Source organism: Gigantopelta aegis, chromosome 12, assembly GCF_016097555.1.
Source record: "Gigantopelta aegis isolate Gae_Host chromosome 12, Gae_host_genome, whole genome shotgun sequence".
Classification (NCBI taxonomy): Eukaryota; Metazoa; Mollusca; class Gastropoda; order Neomphalida; family Peltospiridae; genus Gigantopelta; species Gigantopelta aegis.
Genome location: NC_054710.1, coordinates 35867359 through 35892365, shown reverse-complemented (window position 1 = coordinate 35892365; position 25007 = coordinate 35867359). Strand labels below are relative to the sequence as shown.

Here is a 25007-nt window from a genome sequence, read left to right as displayed (position 1 = left end):
GTATAATAGGGGAATTCTGGAATAACGAGCAGGTTTCCTCTAAGACTATATGTCAGAATAATCAAATGTTTGACACGTACAGTAGCCGATAATTAATAATTCATTATGCTCTAGTGGTGTTGTTTAACATTTTAACAAACTTTGATGATTTTGCTTTGAAGTTTAAACAATTTAATATATTTAACTGTAAATCCACTAAAGACATCAGTAAAAGTATATCTGCTCAGGGCACCAGTAGAAATTCAAAGAATTTTATACATTTAACTGTAGAAGTGTAACATTATGTTTAATTATAGATCTGTCGAGGACACCAGTAGCAGTTTAAACAATATATTTAATTGTAAATCCACCAAGGACACCAATAGTCATTTAAACAATACATTTAACTGTGGATCCACTTAGAGCACCAGTAGAGACTTAAATAATATATTTAATTGTAGATCCACCGAGGTCACCAATAGAGATTTAAACAATATTTTTAATTGTAGATCCATTTAGGGCAACAGTTGAAATTTAAACAATATATTTAATTGTAGATCCCCCACTTCACTAATAGAACAATATATTTAATTGTAGATCCCTAGAGGGCACAAATAGAAGTGTAAACAATATATTTAATTGTAGATCCGCCGAGGGTGCCAGTAGATGTTTAAACAATATATTTAATGGTCGATCCGCCAAGGGTGCCAGTAGATGTTTAAACAATATATTTAATGGTAGATCCGCTGAGGGTGCCAGTAGAGGTTTAAACAATATATTTAATGGTAGATCTGCCGAGGTCACAAGTAGATGTTTAAACAATATATTTAATTGTTGATCCCTCGAGGGCACAAATAGAAGTGTAAACAATATATTTAATTGTAGATCCCCTGAGGATGCCAGTAGATGTTTAAATAATATATTTAATTGTAGATCCGCTGAGGGCACCAGTAGATGTTTAAACAATATATTTAATTGTAGATCCGCCAAGGGTGCCAGTAGATGTTTAAACAATATATTTAATTGTAGATCCGCACAGGGCACCAGTAGGTGTTTAAACAGTATATTTAATTATAGATCCACCGAGGGCGCCAGTGATATCGGGTTACACAGAGGGCGCCAGTAGATGTTTAAACACTATATTTAATTGTAGATCTGCCGAGGGCGCAAGTGATATCGGGTTACACAGAGGGCACCAGTAGATGTTTAAACAATATATTTAATTGTAGATACGCCGAGGGTGCCAGTGATATCGGGTTACACAGTAGATGTTTAAACAATATATTTAATTGTAGATCCACCGAGGGCACCAGTGATATCAGGTTACACAGAGGGTGCGTCGATCAAGGCTGGCGAGCTGGAGAGAATGAACTGTCTGTCGGTGGGCGGGAACCCTCTCGCCACCATCAAATGGTACAAAGGTATGTGAACCACAATATATACAGCCATTACTTGTTGTCTCTCCTTTACAAAGTGAAAACATGAAATATAGGTATTAGCATAAATTTGACAAGCACCAGGGCTATGCAATTAAGCAGATTTGACTATCACATTTCTGATGGTGATGGCATCAGTGCTGAAGTTTCATTTCTCGCAAGTTATATATCCTACATCTGTGATTGTTCATGTTAATACATGTTTAATAAAGTGAAATTTCTAAAATTAAAATTTTAATTGGATTTTTTAAAAACTGAATTATTTTAAAGGCATACTGTCACAGTTTTAAGGACCTATTTCTCTAAAAATGGATAATAAATACAAATTACATTAATTGTTGGAAACCAAATTTAGCTATCGCATCACCTTAACTGAACCATGATGGAGTGAAATCCATGTCAACCCTCTCGGCAATTTTAGTTTTTGAATTATGGACCATTGCCATAATTCAATTATTTTTACAAAATATCAATAATAAATGGAGTATGGTGGTTATGAAGATTGTTGAATAAAGTACATTTAGGTACAAATCAAATTATTTTTGTTCAGATAATACTTTGTTAGACCATTAAATAGGTCAGTGGTCTGTGACAATATGCCTTTAAATGTAGTACAGAACCATAGTACAACTGTGTTAGGATTAGATAACTCCCTGGTTAAGAAACATAATTCAAATAACTGAACAGTCGGGTGTCTTAGATAAAAATCAAGTGAATTAACTGCCTGGTTATCTAAACTTTGGAAATATTGTTGCCCGTAAGTTTTTTTAATTTTAGTTATGTGTTTTTGAGGGATACCCAGTCGATTAACAAAGTTTGATTTATAGTTTATTTGCATTTCACTAGTTATTTGGGATGTGAATATAGTCCTTTAATAAAGTGGTGTTTTTTCCTCTCTGTTTATAGTTTGTTATTATTTCAGGAGATAAACTGATTACCTCAGAGAGTAAGACAATGGGTAACATCGCGTCGGCTGAGATCGCTGTCGTTGTGAAGGCCAGCGACAACGGTGCTGTCTACAAGTGTACAGCGTCCAACGATGCCACCACAACTCCGCTGGAAACTGCCGTCAATCTTACAGTACTCTGTGAGTCTGATATGTAATAGTGAAAGAAAAGTAGAAAGGAAGAGAGAGAAAAAAAAAGGAGTAGCATTTGTGTATTGTGCAAGGGGATGGGATTTACCTCAGTCGGTTGAGCACTCACCTGAGGTGCTTGTGTCGTAGGATCGAACCACCTCAGCGAATCCGTTCAACTGATTTGTTTTTTCTCGTTCCAACCTGTGCACCACAACTGGTCAAAGTCCATGGTATGTGCTTTCCTGTCTGTGGGAAAGTGCATATAAAAGATCCCTTGCTGCATTAGAAAAATGTAGCAGGTTTCCTCTGTTGACTGTGAGTCCGAATTACTAAATGTTTGACATCCAATAGCTGATGGATCAATTAATCAATGTGTTCCAGTGGTGTTGTTAAACAAAGCAAAATTCTTGATTATGATGTCAGAATTTATCTATGGGAAGAAATGGGGTTTTTCTTTCCCTTGGGAAAGATCAGTTTTCTTTCACCACTTCTTTTTACCCATATTGGTACTAAGAGTGAAGGATTAATTGACTGAATGAGTAGAAAAATGAAATATTTAATTATTTTAAAATATATCACATCTACATGTGTATTCATTCAATCAGCATTCAATCAGCATTCAATCAGCATTCAATAAGCAATTATTCAAATAGTTGCTAGAAACTACTGATCCGTAACAAAATCTGATTGATTCCAAACACTAATTACATTTATCTTAATTCAGTGTGAACTGTTGATGCTCATGCTCTTACTTAAACATGACTTTTAAATTATTTTCAGTCTCGCCTGCATCCGTAGTTCAGTGTGAACTCGCATTGCCCATGTTCTTACCTAAAATGTTACTTGTAAAATTATTTTTCAGTCACACCTTCGTTTATAGTTCAGTGCAAACTTCCAATGTCCATGTTTTCTTAAGTGAAACATTTCTTGTAAACATGTTTAGCCCCATCTGCATCCGTAGTTCAGTGCGAACTTCCAGTGCCCATGTTTTCTTCACTTAAACATTTCTTGTAAATTATTTTTCAATTCCGACTGCGTCTGTAGTTCAGTGCAAACTCGCAATGCTCATATATCGAACTAAAACATTATATGTAAATTATATTTCAGTCACACCTGCCTCTATAGTTCAGTGTAAATTTCCAATGCCCATGTTCTTAACTAAAACATTACTTGTAAATTATTTTCCAGTCCCGCCCGCGTCGGTAGCGATCAGCGTGTGGCCCGACAAGCCGCGGGTGGGCGAGATGATGAACCTGACGTGTGTGTGCGCGTCCAGCAACCCCGCTGCCGAAATCACATGGATCCGAGATGGGCGCGAGATCCGGGGCACCAACTACGGCTCCGTCGAGGCCGAGAACGGAGGCATGTCCACAACAAATGTGCTTGAGTTTGTGCCCGTGTCGGATGATCACAACTCTTACTACGGCTGCAGGGCGTCCAACTTGATGTTTGGTCAGGCTGTCACCGATGCCCTGACTCTAGAGGTCTTCTGTAAGTACTTTCACGTTAAAATACAATTGTTATTATCTATATACATGTACATGTGTGAGCTTGACTTGACTCACTTAATTACTTTGGACTAGATTTTCAGTTGTTAGTTTTCAATATATTTTGTTAATTTCGATCCAGTTTATGGAAATAAAGCTTTTTATTGTGGTAAACCAAACAAATCATACATATTTATTTATGAGTTAAGACTTTGAATTTTCAACATTGTTAATTTCAATGCAGTATTTGGAAATACATTTTTTTACTGTGGTAAAAAAACCCCCAAAATGTACATATTTATTATGAATTAATAATTTAAAAGCTAGTTTTTAATGTGAGAAATTTAATCTGTTACATGAATCTAGTTTTACATCATAATGCAACAGGCTTGCTTGCATAGATTGATCAGACAAAATTTATGGATGTAAAATTTGTAATAAATGTGATTTCTCTTTTATTTTTTTTATGAATTGCGAGATGAAACAGGTTAATAACATTGGTTATCAGCTTTATTCTCTTTAGGATAAATGGGGAATTAATAACCTGTATATTCTCCACATATTGTCAAAATATGAGTGGATCTTTGCAACCTTTTAACATGGGATGAGTTCGCATTGAACATTCTTTTCCTTTCTTAGTATTTTTTTCAGTTAAACCAGAATTAATTTGGATATGAGTTACCATTAAACATCCTTTCCTTTTTCAGTCAAACCAGAATTCAGTCCGGTTGTGTAATAACGTGGGAATAATTACCATTAAACTTTCCTTTCCTTTCTTCAGTCAAACCAGAATTCAGTCCGGTTGTGTAATAACGTGGGAATAATTACCATTAAACATGCCTTTCTTTTTTTCAGTCAAACCAGAATTCAGTCCTGTGGTGTCGCCGAAGGAGATAGACATGGTGGCAGGAGAGAGCCGAAGCCTCAACCTGAGCGCATACGCTAACCCCCCGACCAAGAAGTACCAGCTGTACCGCGAGGGGGTCAAGCTGACCCTGACCAGCGATATCCCGCGCTTCAAGCTTAGCAACGGCATGCTGAACATCACCAAGATCCGCAAGACAGACCGGGGCAACTTCACCATGAAGGCCACCAACGATGAGGGCTCGACCACCTTCAACTTCACCATCAGTGTCAGATGTGAGCACAATGGGATACATATACAGAACTTCGCATACGTTGTTTTCGCAGCCTATTATTGTACTCGTTTATTTTGCGAAAGAACATACCACTCAACCGCTATGCGGTCTCGTGGTATATATTCTTGCGCAAAATAAACTCGTGCAATAAATAGGAAGGGAAAACAGCGTATGTGAAGTTCTGTGTATTTATTACATACCTTCTTTTATGTTTTACAATTATTTATTTTTATTTAACGTCATAACAACACTTTGTTAAATCTATGATCAAAACTCCTGTCATGGATTTATTAATGTTAATAATCTAATGTAATGTTTCAAATATGATGTGACGTAATTTGTAAATCATTTATGATGTCAGTAAATAAAAGGCGCTAACTACAGTAAAAAGGAAAAAGGAAATTTCTCATTTAAAAGTTCCGGTCCAGATCGCCCGTATGTGCGATACAAGATAAATTCATCACACCGTTTCAAAATGTCTTTATCACTGTAGTAAGATTGAATGATAATAAAGACAAATTAAGGCCTTCAACCTTCCTGTGTATGTCATAGCAGACAGACAGATGTTTGGACTAGATGTTTGCTTCAGTGTATATTAGCTGATTTCATTGAGGAGATAGTCATATAGGGTTTTTACATTTGAAGATGTTTTTGTCAATTTGAAATTAAAATTAAATATTTTGACTGAATTATTTTCATTCGTCAATATTTATCATCCTGAGAATGGCTAATATCTTTAATTTATTACAAACATGTGTGTCTTTAAAGGGACCAAATTCACGAACATTGTAACTTTATATTGCTTTTTGGAAGGAGTAGTTTGTGTGATGGCAGTGGGTTTCCTTTCTCTCTCTTGACGTGTCGAATTAACCATACGTTATGAGGTGTAGCAGAGTTTTATTTTTATAAAAACCTAGAAGCAAGAATAATCAGAATATTCGTAATGTCCCAGGTAGGGGGAGATAGGTAGGGGGAGATGGGTAGGAGGGGCATGGGGGAATCACACTCCTGAAAATAATCAGAAAGTGTGGTTTGCTCAAATGACAAGGGATGTGATATTTTACACCCTTCAGATTGAAATCGGGGGTTTGATTGAAATGTATTTTATTGGATATAAGGTACAAATGGATTGGGCACAAGTTATCCAACTTACGAGGCCCTCTCCTAATAACATACAATAATGACAATATGACAGTAATGGTGACTACAACTATTACAGGGGGTTCTCACTTCCCTCAAAAACAATAATCTCTTTTTTTCTATCATTTAAACTTTTTGACATAATTTTATTTTCTAGATGCAGCCACAATAAAGAGGATCACCAAATCAGTGATGGAAGACGAAGGTGGGACGGCGTTCTTTGAGTGTATCGCCGAGGCCAACCCCATCGTCACCAACATGGTCTCGTGGTCGCGGGACGACTTCGATATGTCCAAAACCAAGCAAACGTTCGGGCCAGGCAAGGCGTACTTGACCATCTACAAGCTGAAGCGAGAGGACACGGGGGTATTCAAGTGCACGGCCGATAACAGGATCGGGAAACCCGCAACCAAGACGGCCAAGCTCATTGTGAAATGTGAGGAGATATATAAAATTGTTATTTACAATTTAGCTTCAGATTGCACATTGAGAATCACACTCGGTCTTTGTCGATTTGAAAGAATTATTTTTGTTATGTGTTTATCACATTTATGCTTACAGCACTTATAATGTAGTGGATATGTTTAGTTTTTAATTTTTAAATGTAACAAAATTGGTTTCAAACCCCTAACATTTTATTGTTTAAAAGTACGTACCGTATTTGACCGGAAATAAGCCCATGTCTTTGAATAAGCCCACCTCCGTTTTGATAGCATTTAAGAAATTAGGCCCTCATTCATAAATAAGCCCACCCCCAACTTCGTCACCTTATAAATAACATGAAATTGCAAGTTTGCTCAAAGTTCATTTAAAAGGTCATACCTCCTGCAGATAATTAAACACAAATGTAACACAATATTTTACCACCAGTGAGATTTAGCAGTCTAACAATAACAGTGTGTAACATTGTTTTCAATTTCATGCCTGCAGTATTTCTCTGAAGTATCCAAGCCAAGTATGAACTAAAAACCAGTGTCTATTTTTACCACCACACTGGGTCCGCAGTTAATGCTAATTAAGCAAATATCGTATTCTGATTGGCTAAGAACAATGACCTTAGATTGACAATTCTTTGCAGTGTAAGCTAGCTGCCCGTGTCAGAAACGTGTGTATAGGCTATTGAGTTTGTTGTTAATTGCTGTTGTTTTAAGTCTTCTCAGCATTAAATTTTGGATGTAAATAAACAGCACTGGTAAGTAATTGTAACATAGAAGGTGTTTCTGATAATTAGATACTAGTAAAAAAAAACCCAATTTAATTAATAAACAATTATTATTTATTAATAACAAATGGAACACTAATTAATAGATGTGCTACTGAACGTTTTTTGTTTTTTTCCTAGTTCATTTAAATATTGTTATTTATTTTAATTATAATTATTAAAAAAATTTCCAACAAAACTGGCCCCTTGTCTGGGAATAAGCCCACCCCATGCCAAGCTCACAATGAGTTGTCTTGGCCCCCTGGGCTTATTTCTGGTCAAATACGGTAGTAGTGTATATTCGTAATTTTTTAAGTGTTATTTTATTTTATTATAATTAAATTTCTGTTACATTCATTACAACGTGACGGCATCCCAGGGAACGTCATAACTGATGAAGTCATTTTACATGGGCAGGTTGTCTTATTGAGCATTATTATTTATAGATAAAAAATAATTCAAAATAAAGTATGATATTTTAGTGTTATTATTAGTCTGTATGATTCAAATTTAATTATAAGTATTGTTTGTTATTTCTTTTAAAAAATCATCCGCAAACTTATGTGAGAATGATTTAATTCGCCGATTCACACAGGTTGTGGATGACTTTTTTGTTCATACCCAGATGAACGTAAAAGAAATAACAGACAATCCCTAATTATTTTATTTTATGATTTTTTGTAATATTTATTTTTATTTATTGTGTTTTCTTTTACGTTATTTCATTTATTTCATTTTATAGTATTCCTTATTTTTATATTATTTTATTTATTATTATATTTATTTTCTTTCTGAGAAATTATCTCTGTTTACTGAAGCAGAACGTGTATTAATAGTATATTTTATTAACATATTTTAATATACAAATATTGACTAATATATTTAATTATTTAACTCATGTTTTCACAGATCCCCCGGTGATTGAGAAGCTGCCTCAGTTTGCTAAAGCCGCCAGTGAGATGAAGTCGACAGGAAAACTGATCTGCAACGCCGCTGGTGCACCCAATATTACCTTCAGCTGGTCTAAGGCAAGTTCTTAATCTGATAGAATGTAATCTTACTTCCACTCTGGCTTAATACCCATTGTGGGATCTGACAGGATCCCATGTCATTCTGTGCCCATGCAAGCTTAAAAGTCCATGTTCAGCGAATGTTTCACAAATTTAAGTATGTACTCTGAGAAAGTGGGTCAGCCAAATTTGTTGTTCCAAGCTTGGCTGCTTCCTACCTACATGTCTCTTTACTTCAGTTTTGTTTTTAATGTTTTTTTCTTATGTCTTGTGTGGTTTTCTGTTTGCAGAATGATGTAGTAATAGACAAGACCACTAACAATTAGTACTCTGTGATGACAAAAAACAACCAGTTGTGGTCCACTACCAGAATTAACTGAGGGTCAACACCATTGCTAATATCGTTAATTTATTATTTTAAAATGTTTTCCATCATGTGTGACGTTTTCAGAACAAATTGGTGATAAGCATGGGCAAATGCTCTGTGATGAAGAAAACCAACATGGTCCACTACCGGAACAAACTGAGAAACTTTGCTAATATCTTTAATATTTATTATTTTAAAATGTTTTTCCATCATTGTCATTGTGTGTGATGTTTTCATAATTACTTGGTCCACTATCACAACAAACTGAAAGATGACACCATTGCTAATACCTTTATTTTTTTATTTATTTTTGTATTATTATTATTTTTTTTTTTACTGTTTTCTATCGTCCTCATAACTGTGTTTGATGTTTTCAGAATGATGTTGTGATAGACACGACCTCGGGCAAGTACTCTGTGAAGTCGAAGAAGAGCAACATGGTGCATTACCAGAACGAGCTGAGAATCAAGAACGTCGTCAAGGCGGACTACGGCCTCTACGTGTGCACCGCCATCAACGAGAAGGGAACTGACCGCTTTGAGATCGTCTTGGATGGAACAAGTACGTTTCATGTCTCTGTCACATCAGTGTGTTTCGTACTTTAAACTGTAGACCAAGTACACGTACAGCCACTGTAGTCAAATATTGCTTTTCTCTATCTCCATTACCAAGTTTCGAAATAATCATGTTAAGACACCAAATAGCTGTAGTTTAAAATGTGCCTAGGTGTTGCTGAACAAATATTGCTTTCTTCTCTCTCTGACTAAGTGTCAAAATAACCATATTACACACCAAATGGCCGTAGTTTAAAATGTGCCTAGGTGTTGCTGAACAAATATTGCTTTCTTCTCTCTGTGACTAAGTGTCAAAATAACCATATTACACACCAAATAGCCGTAGTTTAAAATGTGCCTAGGTGTTGCTGAACAAATATTGCTTTCTTCTCTCTGTGACTAAGTGTCAAAATAACCATATTACACACCAAATAGCCGTAGTTTAAAATGTGTCAAGGTGTCTTCAAAGAAATATCTCTGTTGATCAAGTTTCAAAATAATCATGTTAGACACTAAATAGCCATGATTTAAAATATGTCGAGGTGTTTGTTAAACGAATATTGCTTTCCTCTCTTCTTTTTTTTTTTACCTAGTGAAAGTTAGACATTAGATAGCCGTAGTTTAAAATGTTTTGAGGTGTCATAAAATAAATGTTGCTTTTGTCTCAATCTGTCGACCAAGTGTTGCAATAACTACATGTTAAGACACCATATAGCCATGGTTTAAAATGTTTCGAGGTGTTGATAACCAAATGTTTCTTTCCTTTGTACTCTAGGTGCTCCGGACCCTCCGTATGATATCCAGTTTGTGAATGCGACCCACAATTCCATCACGGTGTCATGGAAACCGGGCTTCGACGGCGGTCTCGCCCAGAACTTCCAGGTGCGCTACCGACTGGTGGGAGCGCGGGGATTCGTCTACATCGACATCAGCTCCACGGCGAAAACGGTCTTCTCAATACCAGGTACGGTTTCTAAGATTAATATACGACCAAAAACAATTTTTAAAATTAAAATAAATGTCTGACAGTGTCCAGGCAAATTTGTTAGATGTGCACCATCAGTTCCACAGTGAAAACATTCTTTACAATACCTAGTTCATCTTTAAGATTAATAAAATATAGTTGAAGATACAACCCCTCCCCCCCCCCCCCCCCCCCCCCCCCCCCCCCCCCCCCCCACCCCCCCCCCAATATTTAAAAAATTATTTATTGAGGTGAGTGGGTTGTATCTCTGATTAAAATAAATTTTCTGAGAGTATCCGGTCTGTCAGACATAAGATACGATGTAGTAATATCATTAGATTTTCAATTATGTATGTCCTAGATTTTAACATGGTGTTTTATCTTCGAGGGTGTAAAGTAAAAATTTACATCTGTTGTTTGGAGTAAAAAAAATTCAAAGTATCCCATTTAAAAGTTTTATTCAGTGTGCCATGACTTGAGAATCTGTTACACAACATTTTACAGTGACATGTATTTTGAACTCTGATACATTGTTTGTATCACTTTATTGCAGGGCTGAAGCTCGGGAAGGAGTATGAGATTACTGTGTTAGCGTTCAACGAGAAGGGCAGAAGCATCTTCCAGCCAAACATTATACGGGCCAAGACATCCAGTAAGTGTTTACGCAGTTTTGTACATGGTAATGTCAATGCTGTATTTATAAATGTAAGAGTGAAATACATCAGTTTATGTTAAAAAAGTTATAATTATATTAGAACGTGAAAAGAAAAGATGAAAAGCCGAAAGTCTCTTGGAAAAAGTGTGTTGTGATTTGGCCATGATTTAATATATTCTTCTTTGGTTGATATTGATATTGCCACTGCTTCCCCAACACACTGCATATCCCTGATTCTCCACCCTCTCTCCACATTTGAAGAGATAGCTGCATCAGTATTACAGTTTCTCTTCACTTTCCCTTCCCTTCCTTTTTCCTCTCTTCTCTAATTCTCTTCCCTATCCTTTCCTTCCCTAATCTTTCTTTTCTTTTTTGCTTCTCAGCTTCTCTGCAGTCTTCTCTCCTTCCGTTCCCCTCCACTTCCTGTCAGCTTTCCCCCTGTCCGCCTCTCTTCTCCCTCTCCACTCCCCTTTCTTTCATTTCTTATCTCCCCCTCTGCTCTCCTCCCCTCTTCTCTTCTCTTTCACCTCGCCTTCCCTTTCTTTCTACCTTGTCACTCCCCTACTTTTGCAGCACCTCTGTCCTCTCCTTTTCCCTTCTTCCCTTTTCTTTCGTGTACATTTCCTTTATATCTACTTAGATCTATGATCATCTGATAATCTTTAATTATTACAGATGTTGCTCCAATAGCGGACATCTCAACCACATCGCTGCAGGACAAGAAAGATGTTCCCATCATCATCATCCCCTCCACTCCCCTCCACTTTCCTACATTCCTTACATCTAATACTTGATATTTGTAATTTCAGATGTTGCTCCAACAGCGGACATCTCAACCTCATCGCTGCAGGACAAAGATGATGTTCCCATCATCATCATCCTCATCGTCTGCATCGTGGGCGTCTTTCTCCTCACTCTTAATGTGGGACTCATATTGTTCTTCATCCGGCGTCGCCGCAAGAAGATGGCTTGTGAGTTATCTACGCTTACCTGAGAATGATAGAACCATGGCAGGCCTTGCCAAGTGCATCGGCATTCAGTATTGCTGATGTAAAAACAGAAGTTTTTGCCAGATAATTTTCTGAATTGCTAGGGCTATATTTTGTAAGAAGATAGCTTGTGAGTGATCTACGCTTACTGCAGAATGTCAGAACCATGGTAGGCCGTGCATTCAGTATTTGCCAGATAATTTTTGGAATTGAAAGGGCTATGTTTTGTAACAAGATGTCTTGTCAGTGATCTTCACTTACCTCAGAATGACAGAACCATGGCAGTCCTTGTCAGGTGCATCGGCATTCAGTATTGCTGATGTAAAATCAGATGTTTTTGCCGAGTAATTTTCTGAATTGCTAGGGCTATATTTTGTAACACAATGGCTTGTGAGTGATCTACATTTTCTTCAGAATGACAGAACCATGGTAGACCTTGTCAGTTGCATCAGCATTCAGTATTGCTGATGTAAAAATCTGAAGTAAAATGGATTCATGTCAGCATTTATTTTGCAGTTATCTTCGGTGTTCATAATAAAAATGTCGGTGCCAAGTGTATTTTAACTGAAGCAAAGTATTTTAACTGAAAGCAAAGTATTTTAACTAAAGGTAAAGTATTTTAACTGAAGCAAAGTATTTTAACTCAAGCAAAGTATTTTAACTAAAGGTAAAGTATTTTAACTGAAGCAAAGTATTTTAACTAAAGGTAAAGTATTTTAACTAAAGGTAAAGTATTTTAACTAAAGGTAAAGTATTTTAACTAAAAGTAAAGTATTTTAACTGAAGCAAAGTATTTTTACCTCAGCGTTTTGTTTTTGAGAGCTAAAAATGTGTAGGTTATAAAAATATTGCTGAACGGTTTTGAACATTAATTTGACTGTTTTTAGATGCATGGCGGGTGGGCAGGTTTCTTCAGTCTGTAATTCCAGTGTGTTGAAGTCAGTGTGAGATAGATAGATAGATAGATAGATAACTAGTTTAACGTGCTCATGTACCACTAGGGTTTCGAGCACATCCATCCCGAGTCTGACCTTCGATAAGATCGGTGGCCTGACTCGGGATGAGGGTCCGTGTGAGTGGATGTCGTTGAGATTTGTGTGTTTGTTTCAGCGAAGACGACGTTTGAGATGTACAAGCCGTACGAACCGAGCGATGACATCAGCTACGAGCCCGACAAGAATCTCGATGAGTACCTTGATGACTACTCTGGAGAATATCACGTAAGCACGGACTTGTCACGAATTAACGCCCCAAAGAAACTGCTTTGGCCATCCTTGACACTCTGACCCAGGGGTGGGGAAAAGCCCTTTTTTCCCGGTCTGGGACCGATTCTCGATCTATGAGACCGAAATTAATTTTTAAAAACGCGTGTTTGCCGGTCCCACTTTTGTCATTCTTGTCGGTCCGAAGCACCTGTCCATTTCTATTACTGAAACAAATTCCTATCGGTCAAGCGGACCGGCCAGCCCAGACATCGGTATCTCGTGCATGATTTAAAATAATAAATAAATAGTGGTCAATAGTGGTCTGGTGTTTCAGACGTTTGTGATTTTAAAGTCTGCCTAAGTATATCGCCAGTCACTGAAGTCGGACCTACAGTAGTGTCAATCGACTGCCACTAGACTACATATTTGTCAAAGTCGCTGAGTGGGTCAAGAGATTACACAGACATTAACGATAGCACCATTCTTGGTTTAGAGAGCCATCAATGTATTACACTCCAATTAAAACAAAGGACCCAGAATTTGCAACTGGTTACAATCAACATCTGTCAACACCTGTGTACGGAGCTCTGTCGGGTCGAGTGTCCTAGTCCGAAGCAAGAGGCTTTTGTGCAATACAAACTGCTTGAAATAGCATAAAATATACTGAAATAATCTATAAATGTATTTATTGTTGACTGTTCAATGTAGTGTATCCAATAATTATAAAGGATTTTAAAATTAACAAAAGGTTTCCACCTTTTTTTTAACAAGTGGGAGTAAGCAGAACAGCTACATGTACTGTTATCTCAAGAGCCAGTAGAGGTCAAATTTCATCCAATCAGTGATGACGTTATTACTCTCTTTGTCTAAACATGTGCTAGCTCAGGCTGTCAAATGCTTCAACGGTGCCATCTTTTATTAATTCAAGATACAGTACTGAATACTCGTACTTTTTATACATACTTTTATTCCTTTTTTTTTATTATTTATTCTATTATGTAAAGTATATACAATTTGTGGGGTTTTTCACTGATCATATGTGATTAATTTAAAATAAAAATAAAAATTATTCCCCCCCCCCCCCCCCCCCCCCCCCCCCCCCCCCCCCGGTTGTGACGACATCAAGTGGGACCGATTGATAATTTTATTTTTCCCCACCCCTGCTCTGACCCATGACCCATAAAAAAATTCTTTTCTTTTCACATTACCAGTCCTCAAAACAAATCCTTGAGGACAAGTAATGTATCCATAAAAGAGAAAACGCTCCAAGTTTTCTCCATTTCTTTTCACATTATCTGTCCTCAAGGATTTGTTTTGAGGACTGGTAATGTGAAAAGAAAAGAAAACTCCAGGTTTTCTCCATTTATGTGTACCTGAAAAATTACTTAATTTTGTTAAGTTTGGTGCAAAAATGCATGAATCCATCATTGCCTGGCGGAACTAAATACATGTATATAATATCTGGTTACTGCTTTATGATCATGCAACGACTCTTTGTAAGCACTCGGCCACTTACTTACATCCTGCCCCTGGTTATTGGAAAGTGTATTATTTCAGTTTGAGTATTTTGTCATAATTAAAATGTTCTTTCTCTCACTACGCTGTATGACAATTTGATCTTGGTAAACCAACTCAGTTAACTGGTAGAGCACTTGCCTGAGGTGATTGGTTCAAAGCATCAAATACCATCAATGGAGCCATTTTCTAATTTGGTTTTTTCTCCATCCCAGCTGCTGTCCTATGACTAATATTTTAAAGGCCATTTTGTCCTCTCTGTGAGAAAGCGCGTATAAAAGATCCCTTGCTGCTGATGGAAAAACGTAGGAGGCTTCCTCTAAGTCTTTATATCAGAATTATCAAATGTTATGATAAATTAATAAGTGTGTTTTAGTGGTGTTGTGAAACCCGTCTATATACAGCAATTTGTTCATTGATGAACTGAAAAAAACAACCCAAAACCCAAACGCTTTCCTTGTGATGTGAAAAGGGTATGGACATTGTGTTTTATTTGCGGTTGTGTCTTAAATGAATAGAAACAGTAGGTGAATGTTGTGCGTTATTGTGTGTGTTTTCAGCAGGAAATGACCCGGTTGTCTCAGCGACACGATGATATGGGCACGAACCCAAAGCAAGAGATGAGACGAGGCTCGTTCCGAACGTCACACTACGATGGTAAGTAGACCTTAAAACCAGTCTTAGCCAGGACAGGCGAGCGATCACTCCAGCTCTCCTCCACAGCTCGCCTGGAAAGGTTTTAGGAGAGTGGCAAATTGCTTGCCTCGAAATAATATTTAAAATAAATATTATTTGGAATTTCGTGTGATTGCTCCCCTAACACCATTTCAGGAGAGTGATCTTCAGCTCACCTTGATTTTGCCCATGGCAAAGACTACCTTATAATTTAAGTCTGTTTTCAGCATTGTCATTGTAAAAGCTGATTAACGTCAACCTATTTTTGTGGACTGATGGATATTATCGTGGAAAATGTGTTTTATGGAATAATAGTGTTTAAAATCCAAATGCTGAGGTAAAGTGTAATTCAGCTGATGTAGACAACTTTTGTGTCAGCTTTTGTATTTGCTTATACATTTTTTGAATGGCAAGGGCTGGGTGTATGAATCTTGCAATATATTGAAATGGTAATATCGTAATTTCGTATTACATGTATGGCATATGAATGTATTATATTTTCATTATGTTCTTGAATTTGTTGACTGCTCTAGTCTATGAATTCCATGAAAATTAGACCACCTAACAAAAGTGATTTCACATTATAGTCAATCCCATCCTACAAAAAAATTTTTTGTAAATATTTCAGTTTGGTTTGACTTAAAAAGACAAGTAAAAATGTTTTGGAAATAACAAAAAACAACAACTATTTTTGTGTGCAATTTACAAAACAATTGGCTCAGAAATAAATAACTTGTAGTAAATTGCACAGTATGATTCGAAAAAAGGCGTTCCTTGTGGGATGGACTATAAATATATTTGTTTATGATTCTAATGGAACAAAACTACTATTTTGAGTTTCATTTGCTACAAATTCTTACCCCCCTACCCAAAAAAATAAATTATGTAAAACAAAAAGTGGATTTTTTTTTTAGTTTTCAGTAAGACAAACACTAATGTTTTACTATTTCTGTTGTTGCTGTCTCTACTTATGTTGCTGTCAAACACCTAACTTGATTTAAACTTTTGTTTTTCAGACTTCCTTCAAATGCAGGACAAAGTGCAGGCGATGCAGGAGGGATCGAGAAGCCCCAAGAAGAGGGAATCGTTCCCGGACTGGGCCGACGAGTCGCGAAGTGACGTCAGCTTGGGGTCGCGCGAGAAAGACAACCGGTCGCATTCGTCGAGCGCCCACAGAGCGCGGTCACGGGACAGGTCACTATGGGACGAGGATCAGCAAGCAGGACGATCACCCAAATCATCAGCAAAGGTTTGAATCTGAGGGTTTTGTTGTTGTTGTTGTTTTAGGGGTTTTTTTTCTTTTAATATTTATTATTCCCAGACCAATGTGACCATGTCAAGGTAGGGTTTGTGCCAGAAGGGTACGGAGGGTAAAATTACATACCCTAAAATCTTGGAAATTAATGGATATAAAAAAACAAAACAGTTGATAGATGATATGTGTGGCTGCACGACAAAAGGTGCCGGATGTCGCGCATTGTAATATCGCGTAACAGCCAATTACAATAAAATACATGAAAAAAATATTTTTTTCGTTTTTAGCACAAACAGTTTTTAAAACAACTTAACTTTCATACTAATACATAGTTTTTCCTAAAATAAAACAATAAAACATGTTATTTGGTGATTGTGTACAACCTGTCAAATTCTAATTGTCTTTAATTACGCAAGAATTAATCACTTATTTGGCCGAGTTTATTATAAAATCTTGGACTTTTCAACGCCAAGTATTGCATGCCACTGGAAAGGTCGTGAACTCTACTTTCTAAATATAGCAAGTGCGCAGATATATTTGTCATGTATGAGTAATGCGCATTGAGACAATTTCCGTGGCAAAATTCAACAATTACTTTTTCCCAAACTACGAAATAAGAAAAACGTGTGATCGTCTGTTCAATTTATGAAGTAAAAATGCATTTGAAGTAGTACTAAGACTGTATATGTTGTAATGCGAGACGTGAAACGTATTTAAATCGAGCTAAATCGAGACGAGCATGTAAAAAAACAAGTGCCTGCTCGATTCACGGTATCAATTGAGAAAATGGCGGCGCCCGTGAGACCAGCATGTGTAATAACAAAGGAAGCTGAGGTGGCTCGCCAGTTGATTTCGCTGTTAAACATCAATGCCAGTATGAGAAACATTGCTTCTGACGATGTGTTACAAGACATTATTATGGACTACTTTGTAATTAGGGATCAGAGTGAGTCGGAATCGGATTTCGAATCAAACTAATCAAACGAATCTATTTACTGAAATCGAGGTGGTCATCGGGCTCATTACTCTGGCCGTGTTACAACCTGGTATGTGAGAACTTACTGTATGTTCAAAGCTGGAGAACTATTGACTTATGTTTGACTAAATATTCCTGTCTAATCATAGCATTCATATTTGGTGTGAGCACTGATAGTTTCTCATTTTATTGATGGTGGATACTATTGTGCATTTTTTTGTTTTTGTTTTTTTTTAATTTCTTTTTTTTATTTATTTCTTTTTTTTAAAGGGGGGGGGGAATGTATAATGGAGGTTCAATATAAATTCTTGTCAATGGCATATACTGTTAAAACAAATATTACATGGTTACAGAGTACAGAATAACTTGGTTGGCATATATTATTATTATTAATGAAGATTTCAAGCAATAATGAATCAGGTTTTTTGTGTAAAACTTCGGACTTCATTTTCTCAAAGATGGTCCTTTGAAAAAAATCATAATTGTCTGTACAAAAAGTTCAATATTTCGGAAAATTTTCATCAGATTTTCATAATTAAAACAGAATTATGCTCTGTAGAATGTGCTTTATCTTATTCCTTCAAAAACACCTTCTTCTTTTTTTTGACCATGTGGCACCTTTTGTCATGCAGCCACACATATAGTAAAAGAAATGATGTTTAACGTTTAGACTTCTGGATTAAGTTTTGACAAAAAAAACATTGAGTGGGTACAAGTTTATGATTTTAACTCACATATATATTTACTTAAATGTTTTATAAATACATAAAATAAAGTTCATATTTGAATCGGTAAGTATTATTTTTGTGGGTTTTTTAAAATTTTATGATATTTTAGATCAGTTAAGCAAAAGCTACCATGCTGTCAAGTAATCGTTTCCTATATTCAATTTTTGTTTCTGGTGAGTGCCGTGTGCAAAGCGGCGGGGAAATATGAATTGGGGAATGCACTGTATTATACAGTGTACAGTACGTCGACTGGTGTGACGGCGGGCGAGATATCTTACCTCTAGTAGTCAGAAGGTTGAAATTTGTCAAAACACTTGAAACACAGTGTCCAATTTTAAACCCATAACTGCATTAGTAGGGGTATACTTACTGTCTGGAATGTTTTTATTACATACCCTCAAATTACTTTCTGACAGAAAGCCTGCAAGCCATACATAGCATGACCGTTTATATACCAGTCACGGGGCATTGATAGGGATGGGAAAACCCCCACGGGATAATAGGTCCACCAAGGGGATTCGATCCTCAAACCCACACACCTCAGGTGAACGCTCTATAGATCTCCCCCCTCAAAGGCCATGGTCTGTTTGTTCTATGGCAAAGTGTATGTGAAAGATTCCTTTAATGTTTTCTTGGTAAGAGTAGCCTTTGGCAGCAGGTTTCTTCTCTATCTAGACTGAGGGGTGGGATGTAGCCTAGTGGTAAAGTGTTCGTTTGATGCACGGTCAGTCTGGGATCGATCCCTGTCGGTGGGCCCATTGGGCTATTTTTTGCTCCAGCCAGTGCACCATGACTGGTTATCCTGTTTGTGGGATGGTGCATATACATTGTAAAAGATCGTTAAACCGTCATAGGCAATGGCATGTTTCATAGTGATGTCATGGCCTACAACAGTTTTACGATATTGTAATGCTAAGATAGCTTACAAAATCTGAAGCCTGGGGTCTAATTTACTACACTCGCAAAACTTTGCAATCTTGCAGTGTGTCACAAAATAGCTCATGAATAAAAAAAAAATCAATGTGCTCTAGTGGTGTCATTAAACAAAAGAAACTTTAACTGTCACTGTAGCTGTAAGATGATAAATTCACGACTTCCCCAACATTATTTTGGAAGGAACAATATATAGTTTTATTTTAATTCTTGTATTCACATCTGTTAGCTGCCTGGGATGAAAAGAGAAATGAGTCTATATTATTTTGTTTTACTTTTTCAGACAAAAGCCCCTCCCACGCCGCCCCCTCGTCGATCGAGTCGAGCTTCCCCTGCATCCCCAGTAGCATCAAACAGATATACCTCACTTCCAGGTAACGAGTCTAGCTGCACTTTGTGTTATTTCACAAACAATTGACATACCCAGGTTTCCTTTATAATCTAATTACTGTCTCAAACCTCGCTGTTTAAGGGGAGCCATCGCTTTCACTCCCCATCACTTCCCTGAGTCTATTTCAAGGAGAGTAATTTTAGCTCCCCTTACAGCTTGTGAAATTAATATTGGTATCAATATGGTAATATCTTGAATGTCTCCCCATAAATCTACGTATGGGGAGCAATTAATCACTCTCCTCAGGGTTTCTTTCATGGCAAGGTCTGCTGTCTTTCACCCTGTCTGTGTGTTTAATTATAGCTTGTCATTAAACAAACATGCTTTTCTTTCCCTTGTTAACATGTACCCATAATTAATTTATGTTTGTATATATCTTTTTCTTACTGTCTGATTCTATAATTATGTACGTCTGACGTACTGTTTGTCCATGTTTATTTGTTACTCTGTCTTTCTCCCCTTCTCACAACATGTTAGTGTCTGATCGAATGAAAGTGAGGTCAGATACCACGGGAAGTTCATGTTTCGTAAAAATTATATTTAGTGACAATGAGTGTAGTATTTTATTTAGTACCCACCTTCAAATAATGTAAAATATGACAATTACTTCCAACATAACTCAACGAGACATACAAATATACAGAGTTATAAGGCCAGGGAAGATTGATGTTGCTTACAAATATGATGTCATTGAGTAACTAATATGCAATGGGTGGTACATACGAAAATTTATGAGTGTAATATCCTATTTATTACCCATAATCGATCTTAATTTATATCATCCAGCTCGTTAGGTTAACGTTCATGTAAGGTTGTAGATCGCCAATCAATGACGTCATTGTGTGACGTCGAAATGTTACTCCCACTTGGCGTTCTGGTGGGACATCACTTTGATATGTACCAAGATATTTTTAACCATATAGGTAATAATAAATAATTAGTTGTCAAGTGCAACAGATATCTTTGATGGTTTGAGCTGGGCTGTTAATTTGTCATGGAATCAGAATTCTAATGGATGTGTATTACGTGTGTTCTGTGTGATGTACATGTAGCTAGTGCATGCCTGACCAACTAACTGGTTGATATTTTACCATTTTTAATTTCTTCCCATATATACATCAAAGGCAGATTCAGAGTACATCTTGAGAGGGGGTGTAATTCAAAGACCACATGCCGGCATGTCATTGTGTTGGGTTTTTTTAAAATGTTAAACACTGGACTTGCAGGTATATTGCAAGGATACTGCAAGGATGTACACCCCAAGAACTGTTGCCCAAGATTTGCCACTCTATAGTATAGCCTGCATACATGTTAATCATCCTGCTAATTTACATGTACTGTTTCCCTGTCAGTTACTTTCCCTGGATCGAGATGTACAGACCATTGACTGAGCATCCACCTCAGTTTCTACAGGGCGTCTGATCCACCCAACCAAGTGGGCCAGTTGTTTTTTCCCATTCCAATTGATAGTTCATTTTTTTGAAGAAAAAAATTTGATAGTTATGCCTGTATATTTGACTAACTTGACCAGTTGTCACAGTAACCATATGTTAAGACATGAAATGGCAGTTTGATTAAACTGTGTTAATGACATTGTGTTAGTGAACAAACATTCCTTTCCTTTTTTATTTTTTTTGTAATGTTTACTTGTATATATTAAAGGAGTGATATTGTGAAAAATAAGCATTCTTTGTTAGAAAGAAAGAAAGAAATGTTTTATTTAACGACGCACTCAACACATTTTATTTACGGTTAAATGGCGTCAGACATATGGTTAAGGACCACACAGATTTTGAGAGGAAACCCGCTGTCGCCACTACATGGGCTACTCTTCCGATTAGCAGCAAGGGATCTTTTATTTGCGCTTCCCACAGGCAGGATAGCACAAACCATGGCGTTTGTTGAACCAGTTATGGATCACTGGTCGGTGCAAATGGTTTACACCTACCCATTAAGCCTTGCCATGCACTCACTCATGGTTTGGAGTCGGTATCTGGATTTTAAAATCCTGTGCCTCGACTGGGATCCAAACCCAGTACCTACCAGCCTGTAGACCGATGGCCTGCCACGACGCCACTGAGGGCCGGTTTGTTGGAAAGATGCCTATTCAAAGTTCCTATATATCAATGTATGCATTTAAAAATAGAAAAAGTGCATTTCCAGAATTCATTTTTAAAATCTCCTTTTGAAATAGAATTTAAATTTAAGCATACATGTAGATGAGGATAAAGGTGCAATTCATGTTATATGGGGAAGATTAGGTGGGGGGGAGGGACACAAAAGTAAAAAATTTTTTAACGTTTTGATGTTTTGCAATAGTATTATGTTGTAGATAATTGAAAATTATTGCCTTGTGCAAATTATTACATTTTGTTCTGTGCATTGTTGGACAATTGCCATCCAACCCCCAACCCACACCCCCATCCCCACACCCCCATCCCCACCCCAATCCCACACCCCCAATTCAACCCCAGTGTGACATTGCCTGTAATACATGTATATGGGAAATTAAAATCAGAATCTGCATATTATTCATAGTTATGATATATATTTGCATGCTGTTTATGTGTTATCTATATAATATTGTAAATAGATAGATTGTATCATGTGTATTAATATTTTTTTCCATTGTATGTTTGTATTTTTTATTAGCTCCCAGAAATTAGTTGATGATGAAAGTCCAATTTACTTGGTTTAGTAAGTTCAAATCATTTCCGTTTTTCTTGTTTCTATTTTTATTACTACTATTATTGCTCATGTGCTTTAACTGTGTCAGTTTCTGCTTTTTAATGTCACTTCAAGTTGTCTGAAGGGGATGTATCTCCCACATTACCACGTCACAGATTACTTCTGGCATCAGTAGAATTGTACAACTGGAAGAGATTTGACTCTTAAGGGCTAAATTGACTTACAATTTAAAATAGTGGAAAAAACCCAGTTGGTTAATGATTTGGTTAAAGAATCTGAATCTGAATGACCAGACTGCTTTCCGTAAACAAAACCGTATCTCTGCGCAAGGCAGAATCAAAAGGGTATTTAAAGCATCTAGCATATAATGTTAAAACCTTATCCAGAGATAATTGACTCAAATTGTTAAAAGTTTGTAGCACACTTGAAGTGATGTTAATTGGTTTTATACTTATAGTCACCAAAATTAATTAAGGGCCAATAGATATTTTGGGCATTTGTCTTTATGCATGGTACAGAATACGATAAAACCACCTCATGCACAATTTCTGCGTGCATCATTGGTCAACATTTAGACATCATCTGTGATGAAAACTTTCTAACATAAAACAGTGACTAAAAGTTCTGCTGGCCCTAGATTAATTTTGTTGAGTATATTTTCAGTTCGTTATTAACCTTCTTCTGCTTTGCTTCGTAGGTTTTCATTGCTAATACCGTTTTGTTTCAGCTTTCATGTTATTTATAACCGACTGATTTAGGTTTTATGATGATGACTACAAAAGCAGAACACAAGTTAATAAATATCAGTCCATAGTACATGTACAGGACTTTGAAATCACCAAATTATTTTGTGGAATAGGAAGCAATCTTTGCTTGTGACATTGTAGTCTGGAAGCAAATACTAGAAATTATTGAGAAACCGTTCTATACCACTTTATTCCCATTCTAAGTAAATTTGTACTCTATCTTTTTTTTTTCTTTTTTTTTTTTGTGATATCTTATTTCATATTGGTCTTCCTAATCTCCACAGTTGGCACCAATTTCTTTTTATCTCAATAGTTGTACAGTGCTTTAAGATAGAAAGCAAAGCTGTTTGTAAAATTGATTATCAGAAAGCATATGGTGTATTTTGATTGGCAGTTGCTTTTTGCTCCCTGTTGATTTTTAAGCATTGAAATTTTTTAACACAGTTTATTTATTTAATTGTTGTGTATTTTTGAATACATATACCTGGGTGGGGCAAGATCTAGCTCAGTCAGTAGAGTGCTTGCCTGAGGTGATTGGATCAAAGGATCGAATCCCCTAAATGGACCCTTTTTCTAATTGGGTTTCCCCCATCATAACCAGTACCCCAAGGCGTGTCTGTAAAAAAAATCCTTGCCCCCCCCAAAATATATAATGTGGTCTCCTCTAAACATTGTTTGTCAGAATTACCAGATACATGTAGCTTATTATTAATTAATCAATGTTCTCTAGTTAAACAAAACAAACTTTAACATACCTACATACAATGTAGTTATAGAGTTATCATTTGTGGAATAGGAAACAATGTCTGCTTTTGATGTAACAAGTAGCAAAACAGGGATGTAGCTTATAGTGCTGGAACTTTTGTCTCAAGTGTCATGGGTCATAAAATCAGTCATACTTAATGGACCTATAGCTTTATTCTGCACTCAAACCATGCATTGCCTCATGACCAGTACACCAAAACCCAGGGTAAATACTGTCTTGATATGGGATATTATCCTGAAACCACCGTTTCTATTGACAGAATATGATGACGGATCAAGGAAAGTCATATGCTGCTACTAGCACGATATGACTTTTGATGTCACTCATGTGACGTCACACACATAGCTACATTACAAAATAGCTCATTTGACCTCTAGGTCATCATACAATGTGGCTGAAATAACAGAAATAATAGCTTTTCCCTTAATTTTTATGGTCTGCAAGATAAAGATAATAACTAGTTAATGACGTCGGATATCTGCTTTATTCTGTTACGGCCGAATGAGAAATTCCACTCGGCAGAGCCTCACAGAATTTCCCATTCTTACCGTCACAGGATAAAGCAGATATCCGATGTCGTTAACTAGTTATTCTCTATTAAAAAGACCCCTTGCTGCTTTTCAGTAGGTTTCTGTCCCCATTGGTACAACCAACATTTTTGGGAGGTGGCAATCGGGATGGACGTGCCTAAACCTTCAATGGATATAGGCACGTAAATAGAGTTTTGGTTGGTTGGTTTTCAGTAGGAATGGGCCACAGGTTTTCTGTCTCTCATCCAAGTGATGAAAGAACCATATGCTAAGACTCGAAATAGCAGTACTTTAATATGTGCTGAGGTGTCGTTTAACAAATCAGGACAATAGGTTTTCCTTTGTTAGCCAACTGTTGAATAACCTTATGTTAGACTCCAAATAGCTGTAGTTTAAAACATGCTGGGGTGTTGTTAAATACTGCACAATACACGTGAAACAAACAATAGGTGCAATCTCTTCTTGGTGGCTGTTTCTATAGATGTTTTACTTACTTAATATTCACCAGTTAGTGTATGTATCGACCAGCACTCTTTATTAATTCATTGTTTAAACGTTTTCTCTTGTTTATTGTTTTTGAAATATTAAAATAAAGGCTTC

At 36.7% G+C, this 25007-nt stretch overlaps 1 protein-coding gene across 5 annotated transcripts in view; it reads left to right on the top strand.

Moving 5' to 3' along the window:
* LOC121386944 (nephrin-like) overlaps positions 1-25007 on the top strand; it is a 211023-nt gene that overhangs the window by 178056 nt on the left and 7960 nt on the right. For 3 of the 5 annotated variants that reach the window (XM_041518001.1, XM_041517997.1, XM_041517999.1), the window contains 14 exons: positions 1275-1400; positions 2338-2502; positions 3682-3984; positions 4836-5120; positions 6417-6695; positions 8370-8488; positions 9215-9398; positions 10167-10355; positions 10909-11007; positions 11820-11981; positions 13110-13219; positions 15280-15376; positions 16411-16643; positions 19570-19660. In XM_041518001.1, coding sequence (XP_041373935.1) covers positions 1275-1400; positions 2338-2502; positions 3682-3984; positions 4836-5120; positions 6417-6695; positions 8370-8488; positions 9215-9398; positions 10167-10355; positions 10909-11007; positions 11820-11981; positions 13110-13219; positions 15280-15376; positions 16411-16643; positions 19570-19660 — 2442 coding nt within the window. Of the gene's footprint in view, positions 1-1274; positions 1401-2337; positions 2503-3681; positions 3985-4835; positions 5121-6416; positions 6696-8369; positions 8489-9214; positions 9399-10166; positions 10356-10908; positions 11008-11819; positions 11982-13109; positions 13220-15279; positions 15377-16410; positions 16644-19569; positions 19661-22329; positions 22375-25007 lie in introns of all 5 variants that reach the window. The other 2 variants (XM_041518002.1, XM_041518000.1) reach the window with 2 other exon arrangements.